Consider the following 25,860-nt stretch of genomic DNA (forward strand, 5'->3'; position numbering starts at 1 on the left):
CCAGCAAGTTACTTTAACATGAATTTCTATTAATGAATCCATGTTGGCTTTCCTTAATTATCCAGCACTTATCTAAGTGACTATTGATTTTATCATGAACTATAGTTTCCAGAAGATTCCCTATCATTGAAGTCAAACTGACTGGTCTGTTAGTGCCAGCTTTATCCTTGCACCCCTTTTTGTACAAGGGTGTAACATTCGCAATTCTCCAGTCCTCTGGCACCACCCCTGTGCCTAAGGAAGACTGGAAAATTATCACTAGTGCCTCTGCAACTTCCACTCTCCACTTCCCTCAGTACCAGCTGATGCATCTCACCTGGTCCTGGTTCCTTATCTATTTTAAGTAAAGATAGCCTTAATAACACCACCTCCTTCTCAATTGTAAATTATTCTAGTGTACCAGTTACCTTGCCTCTGGATTTATTTGTCCTACATTTACCCTGCAAGGAAATATACCTTGACTTTGGGCACCTTCAAAGAAAAAGTATTGCAGGCATTGTTCAGACATCATCTTTCCTGCCAACATTTATTTCCAACTCACATGACTCAGATGCATTCTCACCCCATCAAAGTTGGCTTTCTCCCAATTAATTATCCCTGCTCTGGATTGTTCCTTGTCCTTTTCCATGATTAACTGAAACCTTATGATACAATGGTCACTGTCCCTTAAATGCTCTTCTATTGTTATTTGATCCTCTTGGGCCAACTCATTCTCCAGAACCAGGTCCAACAGTGCCTGACCTCTTGTTGGACAGGAAACATACCGGTGCAGAATATTATCTCGGACATATTCCAGGAACTCACGTCCCTCTTGCACCCTTTGCACTATCCCTAACCCAGTCTATATTTGGATAATTGAAGTCCCCCATTATAATTAATGTATAATTCTTGCATCGCTCTGTAATTTCTTTGAAAATTAGTTTCTCTACATCCATTCCAGTCGTGGGCCTCGCTGGCTAGGCCAACATGTATTGCCCACCCTTAATTGCCCTTGAGAAGGTGGTGGTGACCTACTTTCTTGAACTGCTGCAGTCCATGTGGAGTAGGTGCACCAACAGTGCTAATAGGGATGGAGTTCCAGGATTTTGACCCAGCAATAGTGAAGGAACAGTGATATATTTCCAAGTCAGGATGATATGAGAAGAACTTGCAGGTGGTGGTGTTCCCATGCGTCTGCTGCCTTGTCCTTCTAAATGGTAGATATCATTCATTTGGAAGGTGCTGTTGAAGGAACAAGTCCTTTGTAATTAATGAGACAGGAGCTTGAATGCTCTTTCCTTTCATTGCCAGGTAACTGTCCTACTCTTCTTTAAAATAGAGCCTACGACGTCCACCTGAGAGGGTAGAGTTTAATGTCTCACTTGAAAGCCGGTGCCTCTGACAGTGCAGTACTCCATCAGTACTGCATTGGAGTGTCAGTTTGGATTTTATGGTCAATTACTTGAAGCGAGATTTAAGACTGGTTCAGACGGAGGGAATGAAATCACTCTCTTTTCTGATAATGCAAAAAAGACTGGGTATAAGGTGAGTTTTGGTCTGAGTGACTATGTCCACAAAATGAATCTAACTATTGTGCAACAACAAATTAGTAATGAGTGGGCCATTGACCCGTTTCTCCCTATTTACTCTGTCCAGACCCCTCATGATTTTGAATACGTCTATCAAATCTTCCCTCAACCATCTTTTCTCTAAGGAAAACAGCCCTAACTTCCCCAATCTATCTTCATAATTGAAGTTGCTTATCCCTGGAACCATTGTCATGAATCTTTTCTGCACTCCCTCCAATGCCTTCACACCCTTCCTGAAGTGCGGCACCCGAAACTGGACCCAATACTCCCACTGAGGTTGAACTGGTGACTTACACAAGTTCAACATAACCTTCTTGCTCTTGTACTCCATGTCCCTATTAATAAAGCCCAGGATACTGTATGCTTTATCATGGACTCTCAGCTGTTTCCCAAGTAGCAGCTATGGTGGCTGTGCCTAGAAGACGCACAGAATAGTTTAGATCCACCTACAGGAAGGAAAATGACCCAGATGGTAGTACCTGCTGTAAAACACTCAGCAAATCAGGCAGCATCTGGAAAGGGAGGCCTAACCCTTCATCTGACCAAGGCTGGGTCTGAAAGAGCTTCCTTCCTTCACAGGGACCACAAGGCTTGCTAAGTGCATTGACAGTTTGAGCTGCCCAGTGCCTGGCTTGTTTTACAGGTACAGGAACTGGATGCAGAGATACATCACATATTATGGGCTAAATGTTTGTCACTGATTTTGCAGCATGTGTGGAGGTTTCAGTTGTGTAGCTGTGTGGAGCAGAGGATATGGGAGTCGAGTTCTCACAGGCTAGATTCACAATGCTCGAGTTGAATTCAGCAATCTAGTCATTTGCGGATTGACACTATGTAACTTGACCAAGACAACTGACAAATTGTTGTGAAAACCCAATTGATTCACTAATGACCTTCAGGGACGACTTGATCTGGTTTGGTCTCCACATGACTTCAGTCCCACACTGTGTGGTTGGCTCAGTGCTTCTTTGAGTTAGAAGGGTTAAATACCACCCTTGCCAGTATCATTCACCTCCCAAGACACACTTGTTTTAGTAGGGAATGGGATGGTAGATAATTAAGGTCAGGGTGCAAATACTGAGATGGGTAGTTTATTCAAAGACATGGGGAGTACTCAGAGTGGGTTTGTAAAGGGAAAAGTATGTGCGGCGATTCCATTAAAGTGGCCAGTTTAATAAACATTCTGCTTAAAGACATAAAGTACTGGGAAACAGGTATATGAGAAAGCCTCATCTAAAGATGATGACCTCGCACTTTTGCGCATTGAACTCTATCTACCATAGTTTTGCGCATTCACTTCGTCTTTGCTCCTTGATAACTTCCTGCTCCCACAAACACAACTTTCTGGACATCTTAGTGTCACCCTCAAGTTTGGAATGTAACTCCATACTTCCAAGTCCATGGCAAAAATCTGGTCCCCATAAACAGATCAACTGGGATTGCATCCAGCCAGTCAGAAGCCATTCTCTTTATCCCTACTCCCTGTGTCTTACCTCTCAACAAATTAAGGAACCAGAAATGGGATTTTCAGCAACTCCCACCTGACCCAGCTGGCATTCACAGCCTAGAACCAGTTTACCCTTGCTCTCCTGTGCATCTGCTCAATGGGAAATGTGAGCAGCAAGTCCCCACCGTTCCTTGCCTATGCTAGTGAGGTTGCAATCAGATTCCAATGGGAGCTACAGGTGTCTGTCCCTGATTAGGGATGGAAATGAGGAGGCACTGATCTCCAGTGAGCTTAGCATCCCTTAAAACTTATCCATGTGTGATGGGGAAGAAAATAATCACCATCATCTCAGTGGTTAAGCTTATGTCTTCAGCCACCACTGGAAGTCAACCATTTCTCCTTTAGGGCCTTCAGCAGAACATGAAATCCCAATACCTGCCAAGGAGAATGCCAATTCAGAAGTGTTTCTCAATCTCTGTGTGCTTCCATGATGTTTAAATGTAGCAGTCACTTCCAGGTTGGCCTGTTTTCACCGAAGGCAAGTCACAGAGAGTCAGAGGGTGCATTGGATAAGCTCTCCTTCCTTTTCTCCACTCCCTATTGGGCAAAGAGGTGCCAGTTTGCAACCCAAACCACCCAGAGCTATGGCAATAGGCCGACTGTATGCATTGTTTTTTGGTACACACTGCTGCCACTGCAATGATGATGGAAGGAGTGAATGTTTAAGCTGATGGTTGGGGTCCCAATCAAGCAGGCTGCTTTATCCTGGATGGTGATGAGCTTCTTGAGTGTTGTGGGAGCTGCATTCATCTAGGCAAGTGGACAGTATTTCATCACATTCCTGATCTGTGCCTTGCAGATGGTGGACAGGCTTTGGGGAGTTAGGAGGTGAGTTACTCATAGCAGGATTCCTAGCCTCTGACCTGCTCTTGTAGCCACAGTACATATATGGCTGGTCCAGTTCAGTTTCTGGTCAATGGTAATCCCCAGGATGTTGATGGTGGGGGATTTAATGACGGTAATGCTATCGAATGTCAAGGGGAGATGGTCAGATTCTCTCTTGTTAGTGATGGTCATTGCCTGGCACTTGTGTAGCACGAATGTTATTTGCCAATTAGCCCATTGTTCCACCCCAAATTGTGACAACAGTATACACTATTCACCCAATGCTTTTTGAGGACATATTTTCTTCTAGGTAGAAGGGCAGCACTGAGCAATTGGTTGATTTTCCAGTGAGCACAGGCCTGCAGCTGGGTACCTTGTAGCGTGAAGCCATAGCTCTATGGTGGGAATCTCACTGAGTTAGTCAGACTAAATTGCACGAGGTTAGTGATGATGCGGCTCCAGGCTGGGTACCATGTCATCTGCTGTATCATGGCGCAAAATGTCAGGTGTCTATTATCCCCCCAACCCCCATAATGTCCTTGCAGCACAGCCAGAGCAGTCAATGAATTTAGTTTACATTAAAACCATCAAGCATGATAAAGTTATCACCTCCTGTGTCACAGAAATATTGTGAACTCAACACAGTTTTTGGAAAGTTGCTTAATGTAAGCACAGTTTAGTTATTAATCCATTTGCACTAATATAAACAGTACTGATATCTTTGGAATGCTATTAACTCCTGTCCTTAACGCAGTTGGTTAAAGCTCTGTGACGCCATGTCACTACTATAAAGGATTACTCAGTTTCCCCACCCCCCCTCCAAATTCTTTATTCATTCTCCAACACGCTTGACATTGGCCCATTTGGAACAGTAACACATTGGGGAAAATGGCTACCTTCAACGAAAAGAAGACTTGTAACCAGCGCATGGAAGAATTCAAACGCTTTGTTTGGAATCCAGACACAAAAGAGCTCATGGGACGGACACCTGGAAACTGGGGTATGTGGGATCTCGAGACAACACGGGGAGCTGGACGGCATCAGGGAAGAAGGGTTAGCAAAGGGTTAGCAAACTCTTCAAGGGCATGGAGTACAAGAATAGAGAAGTAATGATGAGTTCATACAAAGCAATGGTTTTGTTACAGTTAGAAGACCATGGTCTGCCCATTATAGAAATTAAAACTATTGAGAGTGTACAGCATAGATTCACAAGGATAACGCCAGGGAAGGAAAAATGTAGTTATCAGTAGAGAATTGAGATACTGCAACCAATTCTGGGGCTGTGGGGGTTTTTTTTTGATTGACTGGGCAGAGAATGGGACAGTGGAGTTAATTTGGGATTGATACAGGACTATGGGGAGAGAGTGGGGCAGTGGTATTAGTTTGCAATTGATGTAGGGCTATGGTGAGAGAATGGGACAGTGGGGTTAGTTTGGGATTGATACAGGACTATGGGGAGAGAGTGGGGCAGTGGGATTAGTTTGCGATTGATGTAAGGCTATGGCGAGAGAATGGGACAGTGGGTTAGTTTGGGATTGATACAGGACTATGGGGAGAGAGTGGGGCAGTGGAATTAGTTTGGGATTGATACAGAGATATAGGGAAAGAGCGGGGCACTGGGGTTAGGTTGGGATTGCATTAGTCTAGAAGAATTGGTACAGTCATAGTGAGCCAAGTTGTGCTGTAACATTCGATGGTTTTCATGACAATCTGTTACAATTGTTGAGCTTTCAGTTTTATCCATTTTTGTCTGGTTTTTGGAGGAAAATGTAACTGGGCTAATTAGCAAGTTTGCAGATGACAACAAGGTTGGAGGAGTTGCAGATAGCGAAGAGGATTGTCAAAGGATACAACGGGATATAGATCGGTTGGAGACTTGAGCAGAAAAATGGCAGATGAAGTTTAATCCGGACAAATGCGAGGTAATGCATTTTGGAAGGTCTAATACAGACAGGAATTACACAGTAAATGGCAGAACCCTTAAGTGTATTGACGTGCAGAGGGATCTGGGTGTACAGGTCCACAGGTCACTGAAAGTGGCAACGCAGGTGGATAAGGTAGTTAGGAAGGCATATAGCATGCTTGCCTTCATTGGCAGGGATATTGAGTATAAAAGCTGTGAAGTTATGCTGCAGCTGTATAGAACCTTGGTTAGGCCACACTTGGAATATTGCGTGCAATTCTGGTCACCACATTACCAGAAGGATATGGAGGCGTTGGAGAGGGTGCAAAGGAGGTTTACCAGGATGCTGCCTGGTCTGGAGGTTATTAGCTATGAGGAGAGGTTGGAGAAACTCAGATTGTTCTCACTAGAGCGACGGAGATTGAAGGGCAACTTGATAGAAGTTTACAAAATTATGAGTGGCGTGGACAGAGTAGATAGTAGCTTTTTCCCAGGGTGGAAGAGTCAATACTAGGGGACATAGATTTAAGGTGAGAGGAGAAAACTAAAGAGGAGATGTGCGGGGCAAGTTTTTTACGCATAGGTTAGTGAGTGTCTGGAATTCGCTGTCAGAGGACGTTTGGGAGCAGGTACGATAGTGGTGTTTAAGAGGCAGCTTGACAAATATATGAACAGGATGGGAATAGAGGGATACAGACCCCAGAAGTGCAAAATGTTTTAGTTGACGGGCAATATGATCGGCGCAGGCTTGGAGGGCCGAAGGGCCTGTTCCTGTGCTGTACTTTTCTTTTCTTTCTTTTCAAGGAATTTGACCAAAATTAATCTCAATTTTCAATTGACAATCAGTCATGATTCCAAGTAACAATGTCTAACTGTGACATCAATTTGATTCCTGCACCACCTATAGATCTCTGGTTGCCTGGCAAGTGGGCTGAGTAGCCAATCAGAATAAAGAATTCTTACACAGCAAGCCAGAAAATAAAAAGTATAGATTACCATTCATTTTTTGAGTCATTTTACAGAGAGTGAACTAAAACTTGGGGCATACACCTGGGATTATGGTAGAATCTGAAATATCATGAACAAGCTTAAAAAACTTATTATTTTATAAATCTTTGGAATTTTTATCAAGGAATGGAGGGAGTAATACTCCAGTTTCCTAAAATTAGTGTTTCGGGGCCAGAGAGGATGTTCAAGAGTAACTGTCACTTAGTATAGTGTTAAAAACCTCATGCAACTTAACCTTTTCAAAAACAACAGTCTGTGGATGCAGGAAACAGGAAATCAAAATAGAAAGTGTTGCAAATACTTAACCAGTCTCTCAGCACCTGTGGATAGAGAACCAGAATTAACATTTCAGGTTGATGACATTTTGTCTGAACTCAGTAAAGTTAGAATTGTGATAAGGTTTAAGCAAGTGAACAGGGATGGGGAGGGAGGGTGTTAAAAGAAAAAGAAAGGGAAGATCTGTGATTGGATGGAGGGTAGAAAAGATTTAATGACAAAGAGTTCACAGTGTAGGACCAAAGACATGGGACAAGTAAAGAAACCAAACATGTCCAGTGGAGGTGTGAATGGTAGCACAGCTGCAATCTGAAAGTGGAGAAAAAGAGAGACAAGAGAGAAAAATCAAAACCAGCAAAAATAAAAGAAGCAAAATAGGAGCAGAGATTACGGTCTGAAATTGTTGACCTCAATGTTGAATCCAGAAAGATGTAAAGTGCTCAATCGAAAGATGAGTTTATGTCCCTTGAGCTCGCATTCAGCGTCATTGGAACAGTGTAGCAGGCCAGGACAGAGAGATTTCAGAAACCTTTGCAATGCTTTTTACAACTAGAACAACGTGTACAAAGTTGAAGTTCACATCAAATCATTGATTCTGTGCTGATTATATCAGCAAAGACTGTAACAGTGAACCAAGTGGAGGAGCAGGTAACAATGGAGAGCAATACCAGGGTCTTCACGTTTAATTGTGTGTGTGCCAATGCAAGCAGTTGCTGTCAGTTTCTCACAGTAATGAAGTTGAAAATTTACGGTTTCACCATTAATGCAAGCACAAATTCGAGGCCATTAATGTTCGCAGGTGCCTTGACCTATCAGATTCAAAGGAACTGTGGAATTTCAAATAAATGTTTCTGGAGTTTGAACAAGACTGCAGAAGCAGATCAGGGAGCAGGAAATAGAGAGTTAAATAGAGAGGAAGGATGGGAGGAGCCTTGAAGGGAGCAGCAGGGAGTATTTGGGCTGAATAGACCATTCAGTGATGTATATCCTACGTCATTCTATATAACATTTCGTTGCTCCTCTCCCAGTTCTCATCAGTCTGTACTATGCGGCCTTCTACGTTGTAATTTGTGCATTGTTCGCACTGGCCCTCTTTGTGCTGTTGTCCACGACAGATCCGTACACGCCAAAATATCAGGACCAGCTCAAATCACCAGGTAAGATGAAACGGTTCATGCATGAAATTGTGAGTCTGTCTCACTCTGCGATTCTGATAATGGGAAATGGTCAGTTTTTCTCACTTTGTGGCTCTGAACTGTGTGATGGTCAGTGTGTCTCACTCTGATTCTCAGACTGTGAAATGGTCAGTGTGTCTCTCTCTGATTCTCAGACTGTGAAATGGTCAGTGTCTCTCACTCTGTGATTCTGATAATGTGAAATGGTCAGTTTTTCTCACTCTGTGATTCTCAGCGTTGTGTAATTGTCAGTGTGTCTCACTCTGATTCTCAGACTATGAAATGGTCAGTGTGTCTCACTTTGTGATTCTCAGCACTGTGAAATGGTCAGTGTGTCTCTCTCTGATTCTCAGACTGTGAAATGGTCAGTGTGTCTCTCTCTGTGATTCTGATAATGCGAAATGGTCAGTTTTTCTCACTTTGTGGCTCTGAACTGTCTGATGATCAGTGTGTCTCACTTTGATTCTCAGACTGTGTAATGGTCAGTGTGTCTGTGTGATTTTCAGTGCTGTGTAATTGTAAGTGTGTCTCAATCTCATGTTCAGCTCTGTGTAATGGGCAGTGTGACTCACTCAGATTCTCCAGATTTTGAAATGGTCAGTGTGTTTTACTCTGTGATTCTCAGCTCTGTGTAATGGTCAGTATGCCTCACACTGATTTTCAGCACTGTGAAATGTTCAGTGTGTCTCAATCTGATTACCAATACCATGTAATGGTCAGTGTGGATCACTGTGATTCTCTGATTGTGTAAAGGTCAGTGTGTGTGTCTCACTGATTCTCAGGGTATGTAATTGTCAGTGTGTCTCACTCTGATTCTCAGCAATTGAAAACGGTTGGTGTATCTCAATCTGATTATCAGCACTCTGTAATGGTCAATGTCGATCACTGTGTGATTCTCAGCACTGTGAAATTGTCAGTGTGTCTCTGATTCTCGGTTTGTGTAATGGTCAGTGTGTCTCAGTCTGATTCTCAGCACTGTGAAATGGTTAGTGTGTTTCACTTTGTGCCTCTGAAGTGTTTAATGGTCAATGTGTCTCATGCAGATTCTCACATTGTAATGGTCATTGTGTCTCACTCTGTGATTCCCACACTGTGAAATGGTCAGTGTGTCTCACTCTGATTCTCAAATTGAGAAATGGTCGGTGCGTCTCACTCTGATTCTCAGCACTGTGTAATGGTCAGTGTGTCTCACTCTGATTCTCAAATTGATAAATGGTTGGTGTGTCTCACTCTGATTCTCAGCATTGTGAAATGTTCAGTGTGTCTCACTCTGATTCTCAGCACTGTGTAATGTTCAGTGTCCATGCTCCGATTCTTAGCAGTGTCAATTGATCAGTGTGTCTGACTCTGATTCTCAGCACTGTGAAATGGTCAGTGTGTCTGACTCTGATTCTCAGCACTGTGAAATGGTCAGTGTGTCTGATTGACTCTGATTCTCAGCACTATGAAATGGTCAGTGTGTCTGACTCTGATTTTCAGCACTGTGAAATGGTCAGTGTGTCTGACTCTGATTCTCAGCACTGTGAAATGGTCAGTGTGTCTCACTCTGATTCTCTGCTTGTGAAATGGTCAGTGTATTTAACTTTGATTCTCAGCATTGTGAAACGGTCGGTGTGTCTCACTCTGATTCTCAACATTGTGAAATGATCAGTGTGTCTCACTTTGATTCTCAGCACTGTGAAATGGTGACTGTGTCTCACTCTGTGATTCCTGCACTGTATAATGGTCAGTGTGTTTCACCTTGATTCTCAGCATCATGAAATGGTCAGTGTGCCTCACTCTGATTTTCAGCAGTTTGAAATAGTCAATGTGTCTCACCCTGATTTTCAGCTTGTATAATCATCAGTGTGCCTCACTCTGCAATTCTCAACATTGTGAAATTGTCAGTGTGTCTCACTTTGATTCTCAACACTGTGAAAAGGTCAGTGCGTCTCACTCTGTAATTTTCAGGCTGTGCAATGGTCAGTGTGCCTCACCCTGATTTTCAGCTTGTGTAATCATCAGTGTATCTCACTCTGTAATTCTCGGCACTGTGAAATGCTCAGTGTGTCTCACTCTGTGATCCTCAGGCTCTGTAATGGTCAGTGTGTCTCACTCTGATTCTCAGCACTATGAAATGCTCAGTGTGTCTCACTCTGTAATTCTCAGAACTATGAAATGCTCAGTGTGTCTCATTGTGTGATTCTTAGCACATTGTAATGACCAATCTAATGGCCAGAGTGTCTTGCTGTGTGATTCTCACCACTGTGTAATTACCATTGTGTCTTACAGTGTGATTATCAGCACTGTTTAATGGTCATTGTGTCTCAATCTGATTCTCAGACTGAAATAGGTAGTGGGGTCTCACTCTGATTTTCAGTATTCTGAAATGGTCAGTGTGTCTCATTTTGATTCCCAACACTGTGAAATGGTCAGTGTGTCTCACTTTGATTCTCAGTGCTGAGTAATTGTCAGTGTGTCTCACTCTGTGATTCTCAGCACAGTTTAATGGTCAGTGTGTCTGACTCTGATTCTCAACACTGTAATGATCAGTGTGTCTCATTTTGATTCTCAGTACTATGAAATGGTCAGTGTGTCTCACTTTCATTCTCAGCACTGTGAAATTGTCAGTGTATCTCACTCTGTGCCTCTGAACTGTGTAATGGTCAATGTTTCTGACTGTGTGATTCTCAGCACATTGTAATGGTCAGTCTGTCTCGCTGTGTGATTCCCAGCACTGTGTAATGGTCAGTGTGTCTCACTCTGTGCCTCTGAACTGTGTAGTTGTCAGTGTGTCTCACTCTGATTCTCAGCACTGTGAAATGGTCAGTGTGTCTGACTGATTCTCTGTTTGTGAAATGGTCGCTGACTCTCACTCTAATTCTGAGCACTGTGTAATGGTCAGTGTGTCTCACTCTGATTATCAGATTGTGAAATGGTCAGTGTTTCTGACTGTCTGATTCTCAGCACACTGTAATGGACAATGTGTCTTACTGTGCGATTCTCAGCACTGTGTAATGGTCAGTGTATCTCACTCTGTGATTCTCCGAAATCTGAAATGGTCAGTGTGTCTCACTCTGATTCCCAGACTGTGTAATGGTCAGTGTGTCTTACGCTAAATCTCTGCAGTTTGAAGTGCTCAGTGTGTCTCACTCTGATTCTCAGCTCCATGAAATTGTCACTGTGTCTTATTCTGTCGTTCCCAAAATGAAATGGTCACTGTGCTTACTTTGACTCTCAGCAGTTAGGAATGGTCAGTGTCTCTCAATCTGTGATTTTGAGCACTGTGTAAAGGTCAATGTGTACCACTCTGATTCTCAGCACTGGGTAAAATTCAGTGTGTCTTACTTTGATTAGTGCGTCTCACTTTGATTCTCAGCACTGTGCAATGGTCAGTGTCTCTGACTCTCTGATTCTCTGAACTTTTAAATGGTCAGTGTGCCTCATGCTGATTCTCAGCACTGTGCAATGGTCAGTGTGTCTGACTCTCTGATTCTCTGAACTCTTTAATGATCAGTGTGCCTCATGCTGATTCTCAGCACTGTGCAATGGTCAGTGTGTCTCACTCTGTGATTCTCAGACTGTGAAAATGCCAATGAGTCTCACTGTGAATTTCAGCACTGCGTAATGGTCAGTCTCTCTCACTGTGATTCTCAGCACTGCGTATTGGTCAGTGTGTCGCACTTGGTGATTCTCAATGCTGTGAAATGGTCAGTGTATCTCAATCTGATTCTCCGCATGTGTAATGGCCACTGTGTCTCACTCTCATTCTCAGCAGTTGAAATAGGCAGTGTGACTCACTATGATTCTCAAACTGAAATGCTTAGTATGTCTCACTCTGATTTACAGCACTCTGAAATGGTCAGTGTGTCTCACTCTGTGATTCTCTGAACTCTGAAATGCTCAGTGTGTCTCACTTATTCTCAGCACTCTGAAATGCTCAGTGTGTCTCACTGATTGTCAACACTGTGAAATGCTCAGTGTGTCTCACACTGAGATTCTGAAACTGAAATTGTCAGTGCTCCTCACTCTGATTCTCAGCAGTTTGAAATGGTAAGTGTGTCGTTGAGTCATAGAGATCCACATCACAGATAAAGGCCCTTCGGCCCATTGAGTCTGTGCTAGTCAAACATGTACTAACTATTCTAATCCCATTTTCCAGCACTAGGCCCTTAGCCTTGTATGCCATTCTTAAATGTTATGAGGGTTTCTGCCTCTACCGTCCTTTCAGGCAGTGAGTTCCAGATTCTCACCACTCTCTGGGTGAAAAAGTTCTTCCTCATCCCCTTTAAACCTCCTGCCCCTTACCTTAAATCTATGCCCCCTGGTTTTTGATCCCTCCACCAAGGGCATAAGTTCCTTCCTGTCTACCTGTCTATGCCCCTCATAATTTTATACACCATGACCCCCTCAATCTCCTCTGCTCCAGGGAAAATAACCCCAGTCTATCCAATCTCTCCTCATAACTTAAACTGTCCAGCTGAGGCAACATCCTGGTAAATCTCCTCTGCACTCTCTCTCGTGCAATAATGCAGATTCTGGAACTGCACGCAATACTCTAGCTGTGGCCTAACCAGCTTTTTATACAGTTCCAGCATAACCTCCCTGCTCTTATATTCTATGCCTCGGCTAATAAAGGCAAGTATCCCATATGCTTTCTTAACCACCTTAGCTACCTGTCCCGCTACCTTAAGGGACCGTGGACATGCACGCCAAGGTCCCTCTGATCCTCGGCACTTCCCAGGTCCTACCATTCATCATGTATTCCTGTGCCTTGTTTGTCCTGCCCAAGGTGCATCACCTCACACTTATCTGGATTAAATTCCATTTGCCACTGATCCTCCTGTGATCTAAGGCTATCCTCCTCACTATTTACTACCCCGCCAATTTTCATGTCATCTGCGAACTTACTAATCAACCCTCCTACATTCAAGTCTAAATCATTTATATATACCACAAACAGCAAGGGACCCAAAACTGATCCCTGTGGAACCGCACCGGACACAGGCATCCAGTCACAAAAACACCCCTCGACCATTACCCTCTGCTTCCTGCCACTCAGCCAATTCAGGATCCAATTTGCCAAATTGCCTTGGATCCCATGGGCTCTTACCTTCGTTATCAGTCTTCCATGCAGGACCTTATCAAAAGCCTTGCTGAAGTCCAAGTAGACTACATCAAATACATTGCCCTCATCTACACACCTGGTCACCTCTTAGAAAAATTCAATCAAAGTGATCAGAGGTGACGTCCCCTTAACAAAACCATGCTGACTGTCCTTGATTAATCCTTGCCTCTCCAAGTGTAGATTAATTCTGTCCCTCAGAATTGCTTCCAATAGTTTCCCCGCCACTGAGGTTAGACTGACTGGCCTGGTTTATCCCTTCCTCCCTTCTTGAATAATGGTACCACGTTGGCTGTCCTCCAGTCCTCTGGCACTTCTCCTGTGGCCAAAGAGGTATTGAAAATTATTTCCAGCACCCTTGCTATCTCCTCCCTTGCCTCACCCAATAGCCTGGGATACATTTCATCTGGTCCTGGAGATTTCTCCACTTTTAAGCCTGCCAGACCACTTACAATCTCCTGCCTTTCTATGCTAATTTCTTTAATTACATCACAGCCCTTCTGCCTGATTCCCATACCCATGTTGTCCCTCTCACTTGTGAACACTGACACAAAGTATTCATTTGGAACCTTACCTACGTCTTCTTGCTCCACACACAAATTACCACTATGGTCCTTAATGGGCCCTAATCGTTCCCTAGTTATCCTCTTACTCTTAATGTACTTGTAAAATAACTTTGGATTTTCCTTTATTTTACCTGCCAATGTTTTTTCATTCCCCCTTTTGCTCTCCTAATTTCCTTTTTAAGTTCCCCCCACACATTCTATACTCTTCTAGGTCTTCCACTGTTTTGAGCCCTCGGTATCTGCCATGAGCCTCCCTTTTTCTCTTTATCCAATCCTATATATCCCTCAACATCCAGGGCTCCCTGGATTTGTTGGTCCTACCCTTTGTCTTTACTGGAATATGTTGGCCCTGTACTCTCCATATTTCCTTCTTGAATGAGTCCTACTGCTCTGATGCAGAATTACCTAAAAGTAACTGTTCCCAGCCCACTCTAGCCAAGCCATATCTGATCTTATTAAAATTGGTCTCCCCCCAATTTAGAACTCTGATTCCTGGCCCATCCTTGTCCTTTTCCATAGCAACCTTGAATCTAAAGGAATTATGATCACTATTTGCAAAATGCTGCCCCACTGATACCTCTACCACTTGCCCGGCTTCATTCCCTAAAATTAAGTCCAGGATTGCCCCTTCTCTTGTAGGACCTTCTACATACTGGCTTAAAAATACTGGATACATTTTAAGAGTTCTGCTCCCTCTAAACCTTTTACACTATGACTAACCCAGTTAATGTTGGGGAAGTTGAAATCCCCCACTATTACTACCCTATTATTTTTACACTTCCTGAAATTTGTCTACATATCTGCTCTTCAATTTCTCTCTGACTGTTGGAGGCCTATAGTACACTTCCAGCAATATGATTGCTCCTTTTTTGTTTTTCGGTTCTACCCATATGGCTTCATTTGAGGAGCCTTCTAAGATGTCATCCCTCCTTACTGCTGTTGTTGATTCCTTGGTCAATATTGTGATGCCCCCCTCCCCTTTTACCTTCTTCCCTGTCTCACCTGAAGACCCTATATCCTGGAATATTGAGCTGCCAATCCTGCCTCTCTCTCAACCATGTCTCCGTGATAGCAATGACATCATACTTCCATGTGTTAATTTGTACCCTCAAGTCATCTGCCTTATTCGTCAGACACCATGCATTAAAATAAATACCATCCGACCTTGCCAAACCCCCTTGTGCCTTCTCTGGCCTATAATTTCTATGCCTTCCAGACTCACTTTTCTAATTTTGGCTGTGCATCTTCCCCTGCTGAACCTCCTCTCAGGATCCCAACCCCCTGCCAAGTTAGTTTAAACTCTCCCCAACAGCACTCACAAGCCTCCCCTGCAAGGATCTTGGTCCCATTCCGGTTCAGGTTCAGGTGCAACCCGTCCGGCCTGTACAGGTCCCATCGCCCCCAGAAACGGTCCCAATGTCCCAGAAATCTAAAGCCCTCCCTCCTGCACCATCTCTCCAGCCACGCTGGTTCTCAGCACTATGAAGTGGTCAATGTGTCTCAATCTGATTCTCAGACCGTGAAATGCACAGTGTGTCTCACTCTGTGATTCACAGACTGTGTAATGGTCAGTGTGTTTCATTCCGATTATCAGCAGTTTCAAATGGTCAGTGTGTCTCACTCTGATTCTCAAACTGTGAAATGATCAGATGGTGTCTCACTCTGATTCTCAAATTGTGTAATGGTCATTGTGTCTCACTCTGATTCTCAGTGAAATGGCCAGTGTCTCTTGTTTTCATTCTCAGCACTTGAAATGGGGAGTGTGACTCACTCTGATTCTGAAACTGTGAAATGGTCAGTGTGTCTCACTCTGATTCTCAGACTGTGAAATGATCAGATGGTGTCTCACTCTGATTCTCAGACTGTGAAATGGTCAATGTGTCTCACTCTGATTCTCAGCCCTGTTTAATGGTCAATGCGTCTCATTCTGTGATTCTGAATCTGTGAAATTGTCAGTGTGTCTCTCTCTGATTCTCAGACTGTGAAATGGTCAGTGTGTCTCACTCTGATTCTCAGACTGTGTAATGGTCAGTGTGTCTCACTCTGATTCTCCGACTGTGAAATGGTCAGTGTGTCTCACTCTGATTCTCAGACTGTGAAATGATCAGATGGTGTCTCACTCTGATTCTCACGCTGTGAACTGGTCAATGTGTCTCTCTCTGATTCTCAGACTGTGAAATGGTCAGTGTGTCTCACTCTGATTCTCAGACTGTGTAATGGTCAGTGTGTCTCACTCTGATTCTCAGATTGTGTAACGGTCAGTGTGTCTCTCTCTGATTCTCAGACTGTGAAATGGTCAGTGTGTCTCACTCTGATTCTCAGACTGTGTAATGGTCAGTGTGTCTCACTGATTCTCAGACTGTGTAATGGTCAGTGTGTCTCACTCTGATTCTCAGACTGTGAAATGGCCAGTGTCTCTCATTCTCATTCTCAGACTGTGAAATGGTCAGTGTGTCTCACTCTGATTCTTAGACTGTGAAATGGTCAATGTGTCTCACTCTCATTCTCAGCCCTGTTTAATGGTCAATGTATCTCATTCTGTGATTCTGAATCTGTGAATTAGTCAGTGTGTCTCACTCTCATTCTCAGCACTTGAAATGGGGAGTGTGTTTCACTCTGATTCTCAGACTGTGAAATGATCAGATGGTGTCTCACTCTGATTCTCACGCTGTTAAATGGTCAATGTGTCTCACTCTCATTCTCAGCCCTGTTTAATGGTCAATGTGTCTCTCTCTGTGATTCTGAGTCTGTGAAATGGTCAGTGTGTCTCACTCACATTCTCAGCACTTGAAATGGGCAGTGCTTCTCCCTCTGATTCTCAACAGCTTGAAATGCTCAGTGTCTCTCTGATTTACAGCACTGTGTATTGGTCAGTGTGTCTCACTCTCATTCTCAGCGGTGAAATGGTCATTGAGTCTCATCTGATTCTCAACACTGTGTAATGGTCAGTATGTCTCACTGTGTGGTTCTCAGACTGTGAAATGGTCTGTGTTTCTCACTGTGTGAATCTCAGCACTGTGAAATGGTCAGTGTGGCAAACTCTGATTCTCCCCACTGTCTAATGGTCATTATCATAAACTTGCAGAGTGGAGAACGGGTTTCATGTACAAAACAGTGAACTTTATCCACAGGCTTCAGATGAGCCTACATGCTTGTTCCAAGACCAAGGCTAAAAAGCTCTGCCCCTAAGATTTCTCACACTTTGGGCTGATTGATGTGTACAGTCACATGATCTCCATAACAGTAAGAAATGGTTTAACTTACAATCATTGCCATCCTTCCCCTTTACTTTTGTTTTACCCTCTTATTTACAAATCACCTTAACCCATAGTGTATCCAATTATATACAGTTCATGCCATTATAAATTTAGCCTTTGAGGAGATTTTCAGATTAAGATAGAGCAATGCAACTCTACAACTGGAGGTTCTTCCATTGGATCAACTTGCATAGGAACTGCAGCATCAGGGATATCCCTAGATGAGGGCAGTTCAGAATTATTTACTTCAGCAGAGATACTCGGTATGTCTATTCTTTGTTGATCTGGCACCTCAGGGGCAGATGTTTCGAGATGAGATGATCCATGTGTTTCCTAACAATCCTGCTTCCCACTTCTACCTGATAAGATAAAGGTCCTGTTCCAGAGACGATTGCACCAGGAACCCATCTCGGTCCAATTGCAAAATTTTGTACAAAAACTGTCTCTCCCACAGTAAGCTCTCAACTTTTACAGTGAACGTGATGATTTACTTTCTGGCTCCCCTGGTTTTTCTCCACCTTCCCCTCTAAGTTAGTAAATGCTAGACTCAATCTTGTAAAAAGCCATTAACAATTCTGAAGGTGTTAAACCAATGGTTTTATGAAGAGTTATGCAATAGCTGAACAGGAATCTTGAAATTCATGTTTCTAATGTTCCCTCTGATAGTTTCTTCATGCCTGCTTTAAAGATTTGTACTGCTCTTTCTGCCAACCCATTAGAAGAGGGATGGTATGTGCTGTTCTCACGTGTTTAATCCCATTTAGGTTCACAAATCTTTGGAATTCAGTACCAGTGAAAGCCATACCATTGTCTAACACAATAACTTCAGGTAAACCATGAACACAAACTCTGGTGCAGTTTTTCAGTGGTTGCAGACGAAGTGGGTGATCTCACTCCAAACATGTCCATCCATTTGGAATGTACGTCAATAATCACAAGAAACTAGAAATGGGCCTACATAGTCTATATGTAGCCTAACCCAGGGTTGAGCAGACCACTCCCACGGATGCAGTAGAACTGAAACGGGCAACTTCTGTTGTTGCTGGCGCTGGAGATAGTGTTTCACCATTTTTTTTATATCATGTCTATACGTGGCCACCAGATATAACTTCATACAAGCATCTTCATTTTCGAAATACCAGGATGTGCACTATGAAGTTATTCTAATAATAGTTTCCCCTCCTTGCGCAGGGATAACGGCTTTTGCTCCCCATAACAAGATACCATCTTGTCAACTCAGTTCAGATCTACATACAAAGAATGGTTTCAATTCTTAAGGAACTTGTGCATTTGACCATCCTTGTAATACCTGTTCACCGACTCTTGCTGATATTGGATCCCAATTTGTCTAATTCTTTATCTGTCTCACGCAGGCTGGTGAGGAGTCTAGGAAATTCTACACAAGTACAACCTCTTGTGGTACTGGTACATGTGTAATAATATCTGGCAAAGAAAGATGAATGAGGGTGTCTGTATTTCCTATATGCACACCCAGATGGTGCATAAAAGTGTACTCATATGCTGACAAAATTAAAGCCCATGTTTGAATTCTAGCAGAAGCTATTGTTGGGATTCCCTTATCTTCACTAAACAAACATAACAGTGGTTTGTAACCTGACACTATGGTGAAGTATTGACCATGTAAATATTGATGGAACTTCTTTACTCTAAATACGATAGATAAGCCCTCTTCTTCAATTCATGAGTATCCTTTCTCGGCTGCAGAAAACATTCTGGATACATATCCTATTGATCTTTCAGATCCATGTCCCATTTTGTGTGACAATACTGTTCCCACTCCATAGGGAGATGCATCACAAGTTGGTATCTATTCCTTAGACGGGTCATAGTGCACTGGCAGACATGGCAAGTGTAAAAGCTTTTTAACTCTAGTGAGTTTAACTCCCTTTTGCTGTGCCTTCCAGGACCATCTATGGTTCTTCTTCATAGTAAATGCAAAGGGGCTGATATTGTAACAGTTTACCATGCCCAATAAAGACTTGAGCTGCGTGACATTGGTGGAAGAGGACACTTCCTTGATTTCCCTAACTTTCTCCTCTAACGGATGCAACCTTTGGGCATCCGCTCGATGACCCTGATACGCAACTTCCTTTACTTGGAAGGTGCACTTTTCTTTTTTTAAATGAACACCAACCTCTAAAAATCTCTTCAGAACCTTTCAGGTTTGCTCTGCTTCTGAGGATCCTGTGATTAAGATGTCGTCCAGGTACACTATAGCTCGGGGGAGTCCTTGTAGTAAGCTTTCCATGGCTGTCTGGAAAATCGCACAGGCAGAGGATACACCTGAAGGGTAGGTGTATATACTGGTACAGGCCCTTGTGCGTGTTTATGGTGACATAACTTCTTGATGTGTTGTCCAATTCGAGCTGCTGAAACACATGGCTCATATCCAGTTTAGTATAGGATCTTCCTTCTGTGAGTTTAGCATACAGATCTTCAATCTTTGGGATTGGGTATTTGTCTAATTTCGCAGGCTTGTTTACTGTTCATTTATAAACTCTGCAGATGTGAATGGTTTGGAACAGGGACAATGATGCTGCCCATTCTGAAAATTGGACTGGCGATAGCTGAACAGGAATCTTGAAATTCGTGTTTCTAATGTTCACTTCGATAATCACAAAGTGAGACACGCTGACTGTTACACAGTGCTGAGAATCAGAGTGAAACACAGAGATGAAATATCATCCCTACATCCAGTGTGTCCATCCTGTCAGAATTTTATATGCTTCAATATTTATATGTTTCAATGAGATCTCCTCTCATTCTTCTAAACTCCAGTGAGTACAGCCTAGTCAGGCCAATCTCTCCCCATAAAGCAATCCTGCCATCCCAGGGATCAGACTGGTGAACCTTCGCTGAACTCCCTCTATGGAAAGTATATCCTTTCTTAGGTAAGAAGGCCAACATACTTTCTTAACTGTTTGCTGCAACTGCATGCTGCCAGACCCGCCGATGCTGCCAGACCTGCTGAGTTTTTCCAGGTAATTCTGTTTTTGTTTTGGCTTGCTTCCAGTGATTGGTGTACAGGAACACCCAGGTCTCTTTGTACATCCTGTAGTCCTGTGTTGTGGCTTGTTTTGCACACTATTTGCACACCAGCAATGCCCCTTTAACATCAGTAGTAGGGGAAATGTTAGAATCTGTTATAAGGATGTGATAACAGGACACTTAGAAAATATTGAACAAAAACAAAAATACCTGGAAAAACTCAGCAGGTCTGACAGCATCTGCGGAGGGGGACACAGTTAACGTTTCGAGTCCGTATGACTCTTCATCAGAACCAAGAAACATAGAAAAGAGGTGAAATATAAGCTGGTTTAAGGGGGGTGGGTGGTGGGAGAGGTAGAGCTGGATAGAGGGCCAGTGATAGGTGGAGATAGGCAAAAGATGTCATAGACAAAAGGACAAAGAGGTGTTGACAGTGGTGATATTATCTAAGGAATGTGCTAATGGGGACATTAAGGGTAGAAACTAGGACGAGCAAGGGACAGATAGCCCTAGTGGGGGTGGGGTGGGGGCGATTGAAATAGGCTAAAAGGTAGAGATAAAACAATGGATGGAAATGATTCATTCGGACTCGAAATGTTAACTGTATCCCTCTCCACAGATGCTGTCAGATCTGCTGAGTTTTTCCAGGTATTTTTGCTTTTGTTCCAGTTTTCCAGCATCGGCAGTATTTTGCTTTTCATTTAGAAAATATCAATGGGATTAGACAAAGTCAACCTGGCACTCTTCCTGCAATATTCACAGTCGTGAGGCGAGTTGCTGCGTCAACGCATTTATCCTGGTCGCCAGTTGTAATAAACTTGGAGAGTGCAGAACGGGTTTCTTGTAAGAAACTGTGATCTTTATTAACATACTTCAGATGAGGCTACATGCTTGCTCCAAGACCAAGGCTAAACAGCTCCGCCCCTAGGATTCCTCATGCTTTGGGCTGATTGGTCTATACACTCACATGATTTCGTAACAATAAGAAATGGTTCAACTTACAATTATGACAGTCAGTATGCCTCATTCTGACCCTGAACCCTGTGAAACGGTCAGTGTGTCTCACTCTGTGACTCTCAGCCCTGAGAAATGGTCAGTGTGTCTCACTCTGATTCTCAGCGCTGTGAAATGGTCAGTGTGTCTCACTCTGTGATTCTCAGCGCTGTGAAACGGTCTGTGTCTCTCATTGTGATTCTCAGCCCTGTGAAATGGGTCAGTGTGTCTCACTCTGTAATTCTCAGCACTGTGAAATGGCCATGTGTCTCACTCTGTGATTCTCAGCACTGTGAAATGGTCAGTGTGTCTCACTCTGCGATTCTCAGCCCTGTGAAACGGTCAGTGTGTCTCACACTGATTCTGAAACTGTGAAATGGTTAGTGTGTCTCTCACTCTGATTCTGAAACTGTGAAACGGTCAGTGTCTCTCACTCTGATTCTCAGCACTGTGAAATGGTCAGTGTCTCTCACTCTATTCTCAGCACTGTGAAATGGTCAGTGTGTCTCACTCTGATTCTCAGACTGTGAAATGGTCAGTGTGTCTCACACTGATTCTGAAACTGTGAAATGGTTAGTGTGTCTCTCACTCTGATTCTGAAACTGTGAAACGGTCAGTGTCTCTCACTCTGATTCTCAGCACTGTGAAACATTCAGTGTGTCTCACTCTGATTCTCAGCACTGTGAAATGGTCAGTGTGTCTCACTCTGATTCTCAGACTGAAATGGTCAGTGTGTCTCACTGATTCTCAGACTGAAATGGTCAGTGTGTCTCACTCTGGTTCTCTGCGCTGTGAAATGGTCAGTGTGTCTCACTCTGATTCTCAGACTTTGAAATGGTCAGTGTGTCTCACTCTGATTCTCAGACTGTGAAATGGTCAGTGTGTCTCACTCTGCGATTCTCAGCCCTGTGAAACGGTCAGTGTGTCTCACACTGATTCTGAAACTGTGAAATGGTTAGTGTGTCTCTCACTCTGATTCTGAAACTGTGAAACGGTCAGTGTCTCTCACTCTGATTCTCAGCACTGTGAAACATTCAGTGTGTCTCACTCTAATTCTCAGCACTGTGAAATGGTCAGTGTGTCTCACTCTGATTCTCAGACTGTGAAATGGTCAGTGTGTCTCACTCTGGTTCTCAGACTTAAATGGTCAGTGTGTCTCACTCTGGTTCTCTGCGTTGTGAAATGGTCAGTGTGTCTCACTCTGATTCTCAGACTTTGAAATGGTCAGTGTGTCTCACTCTGATTCTCAGACTGTGAAATGGTCAGTGTGTCTCTGATTCTCAGACTGAAATGGTCAGTGTGTCTCTCTCTGATTCTGAAACTGTGAAATGGTCAGTGTGTCTCACTCTTTGATTCTCAGCACTGTGAAATGGTCAGTGTGTCTTACTCTGATTCTGAAACAGTGAAATGGTCAGTGTCTCTCACTCTGTGAATCTCAGCATTGTGAAATGGTCAGTGTCTCTCACTCTGATTCTGAACCAGTGAAATGGTCAGTGTCTCTCACTGTGATTCTCAGCACTGTGAAATGGTCATTGTCTCTCACTCTGTGATTCTCAGCACTGCAAAACGGTCAGTGTGCCTCACTCTGTGATTCTCAGCACTGTAAAATAGTCAGTGTGTCTCACTCTGATTATGGAACTGTGAAATGGTCAGTGTGTCTCACTCTGATTCTCAGCACTGTGAAATGGTCAGTGTGTCTCACTCTGATTCTCAGCACTGTGAAACGGTCAGTGTGTCTCACTCTGTGATTCTCAGCACTGTGAAATGGTCAGTGTGTCTCACTCTGATTCTCAGCACTGTGAAACGGTCAGTGTGTCTCACTCTGATTCTCAGAACTGTGAAACGGTCAGTGTGTCTCACTCTGTGATTCTCAGCACTGTGAAATGGTCAGTGTGTCTCACTCGGTGACTCCCAGACTGCAAAATGGTCAGTGTGTCTCATTCTGCGATTCTCAGCACTGTGAAATGGTCAGTGTGTCTCTCTCTGATTCTGAAACTGTGAAATGGTCAGTGTGTCTCACTCTTTGATTCTCAGCACTGTGAAATGGTCAGTGTGTCTCACTCTGATTCTCCCCACTGTCTAATGGTCACTGTCATAAACTTGCAGAGTACAGAATAAGTTTCATGTAAGAAACAGTGAACTTTATTCAACAGGCTTCCGAGGAGCCTACATGCTTGTTCCAAGACCAAGGCTAAAAAGCTGTGCCCCTAAGCTTCCTCATGCTTTGGGCTGATTGGTCTATTCAGTCACATGATCCCCATAACAGTAAGAAATGGTTTAACTTACAATCATTGCCATCCTTCCCCTTTACTTTTGTTTTACCGTCTTATTTACAAATCACCTTAACGCATATTGTATCCAAATTATATACAGTTCATGCCATTATAAATTTAGCCTTTGAGGAGGTCTTTGGATTCGGGTCGAGTGACATAACTCTACAACTGGAGGTTCTTCCATTGGATCAACTTGCACAGGAACTGCAGCATCAGGGACATCCCGAGAAGAGGGCAGTTCAGAATTATTTACTTCAACATTTCACAGTGCTGAGAATCATTGTGTCTCACTCTGTGATTCTCAGCACTTTGAAACAGTCAGTGTGCTTCACTCTGATTCTCAGACTGTGTAATGGTCATTGTGTCTCACTCTGATTCTGAGACTGTGAAATGATCAGTGTGTCTCACTCTGATTCTCAGCACTGTGAAATGGTCATTGTGTCTCACTCTGATTCTGAGACTGTGAAATGATCAGTGTGTCTCACTCTGATTCTCAGCACTGTGAAATGGTCAGTGTGTCTCACTCTGATTCTCAGCACTGTGAAATGGTCAGTGTGTCTCATTCTGATTCTCAGCACTGTGTAATGGTCAGTGTGTCTCACTCTGATTCTCAGCACTGTGAAATGGTCAGTGTGTTTCATTCTGATTCTCAGACTGTGTAATGGTCAGTGTGTCTCACTCTGATTCTCAGCACTGTGAAATGATCAGTGTGTCTCACTCTGATTCTCAACACTGTGAAATGGTCAGTGTCTCACACTGTAAGTCTCAGCACTGTGTAATGGTCAATGTGTCTCACTCTGATTCTCAGCACTATGAAATGATCAGTGTGTCTCACTCTGATTCTCAGCACTGTGAAATGGTCAGTGTGTCTCACACTGTAAGTCTCAGCACTGTGTAATGGTCTGTCTATCGCATGGTACTTCTGCTGTTTGACATGCAAGTAGTCCAGTGTTGTAGCTTCACCAGGCTAGTGTTGTGCATACTCCTATAATGTGCTGTCCTGTACGTCCTATATATTCTTCTTACAGGTAAATGTTTTGCAACCTTCATTGAGAATATTTTTGGGCAAATTATTTTGGACCAAACAATTTAAAACAGAGCCAATGAAAATGATCAAATGTCTTTAATCCAATTTTCCTGGTAAGAATTAGACATTTTGAATTGGATTGAATTCTTCACATTGGAAAGATGAAAGATTATTTATCCCTTTGCCAATGTTGCCTTTTTAACAACTGCATAATTTTACATTGTTCCCCATTTAACTGTGGCCTGTTTCAGGTGTAACAATACAACCGCAACCGAAAGATTTGAAGATCTCCTTTAATACCTCGAATCCAAAATCCTGGAAGTGGTATGTCAACACTCTTCAGAATTTCCTTTCAGGTAGGGACAAGTGCACAAGACCATACAATCTGTGATATAAGCAATTGGAAGATTGGGTTGACATAGCTTTTGGTTAATTTTATGCAAAAGTCTGATAGGACTTCCATTGTTAATTTGGATTCACATTGCTCCTCTCATGGGCTTATATATAAACATATCAGACCTGATATGTCTGTACTCCAGTACCTTCACTGTACTCATCCTATGAATTACATTCCTAGTTGATTCTCAAAGCCTGGACTACCATTAACACAATGGCAATCCTTCACTCATCCTTGCCGTGCCAAAAAGGACAGATAAAGGGCACTAATCAATCCTTTACTTTGTTCTTCACTACATCAAACCAGCTTCTTTCCCTCCTTCACCTTGACCCAACCGTTGCCCAATTGAGCAATCCATGTGGAATTTTTTCTTCATCCCTATCCAATTCCAACTCTTATTGAAGATTTCACTGACTGACTGGGATTTGGGACATGTCCCCCATTTGTTGTCAGGTCCAGAGTTGTTATTGAAGTCATTACAGCACTGAAGGAGGCCATTGGGCTCATCATGTCAATTCCTATCTCTGTTCTAATTTGGTTGGCACTCTCCGGAATCTGAAGTACCAACAGACTGAATGATCTGGTCTAAACTCATTTGCATAATCCTCTGCAAACCCAGGCAGAATTTCAACTTCAAAGGGGTGGCACCGGTGAAAAGAGAGGAGAGTTGCTTGGAGGGGAACTGTAAAAGGGATGGGAACAAGTAAAGGAAAAATGATGGGGGGAGGACAAAAATTCGGAAAGCTTCTGGAAAGTGTTTAGAATCTGCGATTGTCGCTGGAGAGAGTTTGGTGAGCTCTGGCTGCAGCTCAGTATTGGTACATTGCAGTCTGGTCTTGTACTGTTTGCCCATGGAGTGGGAGCTCATGCAATAACCATCAAATAGGGGATTGGGTGCCTGACTGCTCCATATCATGATGGCAGGCTTAAGCTTGCATCTAGGACATCTCCATTTTCACCTAGCTCTTAGAC

The 25,860-nt window shown here is 43.2% G+C and overlaps 1 protein-coding gene across 1 annotated transcript in view; it reads left to right on the plus strand.

The window, feature by feature from the left end:
- The first annotated feature begins 4,788 nt into the window (after positions 1 to 4,788).
- The window catches only part of LOC121290856 (potassium-transporting ATPase subunit beta-like), a 30,828-nt gene continuing 9,756 nt past the window's right edge, over positions 4,789 to 25,860 (plus strand). Inside the window, exons 1-3 of the mRNA XM_041211863.1 lie at positions 4,789 to 4,900; positions 8,116 to 8,244; positions 24,743 to 24,847. Of these exons, the coding sequence (XP_041067797.1) occupies positions 4,789 to 4,900; positions 8,116 to 8,244; positions 24,743 to 24,847 (346 nt within the window). The remainder of the gene's footprint in view (positions 4,901 to 8,115; positions 8,245 to 24,742; positions 24,848 to 25,860) is intronic.

The sequence above is a fragment of the Carcharodon carcharias genome, chromosome 18 (assembly GCF_017639515.1).
Source record: "Carcharodon carcharias isolate sCarCar2 chromosome 18, sCarCar2.pri, whole genome shotgun sequence".
Lineage (NCBI taxonomy): Eukaryota > Metazoa > Chordata > Chondrichthyes > Lamniformes > Lamnidae > Carcharodon > Carcharodon carcharias.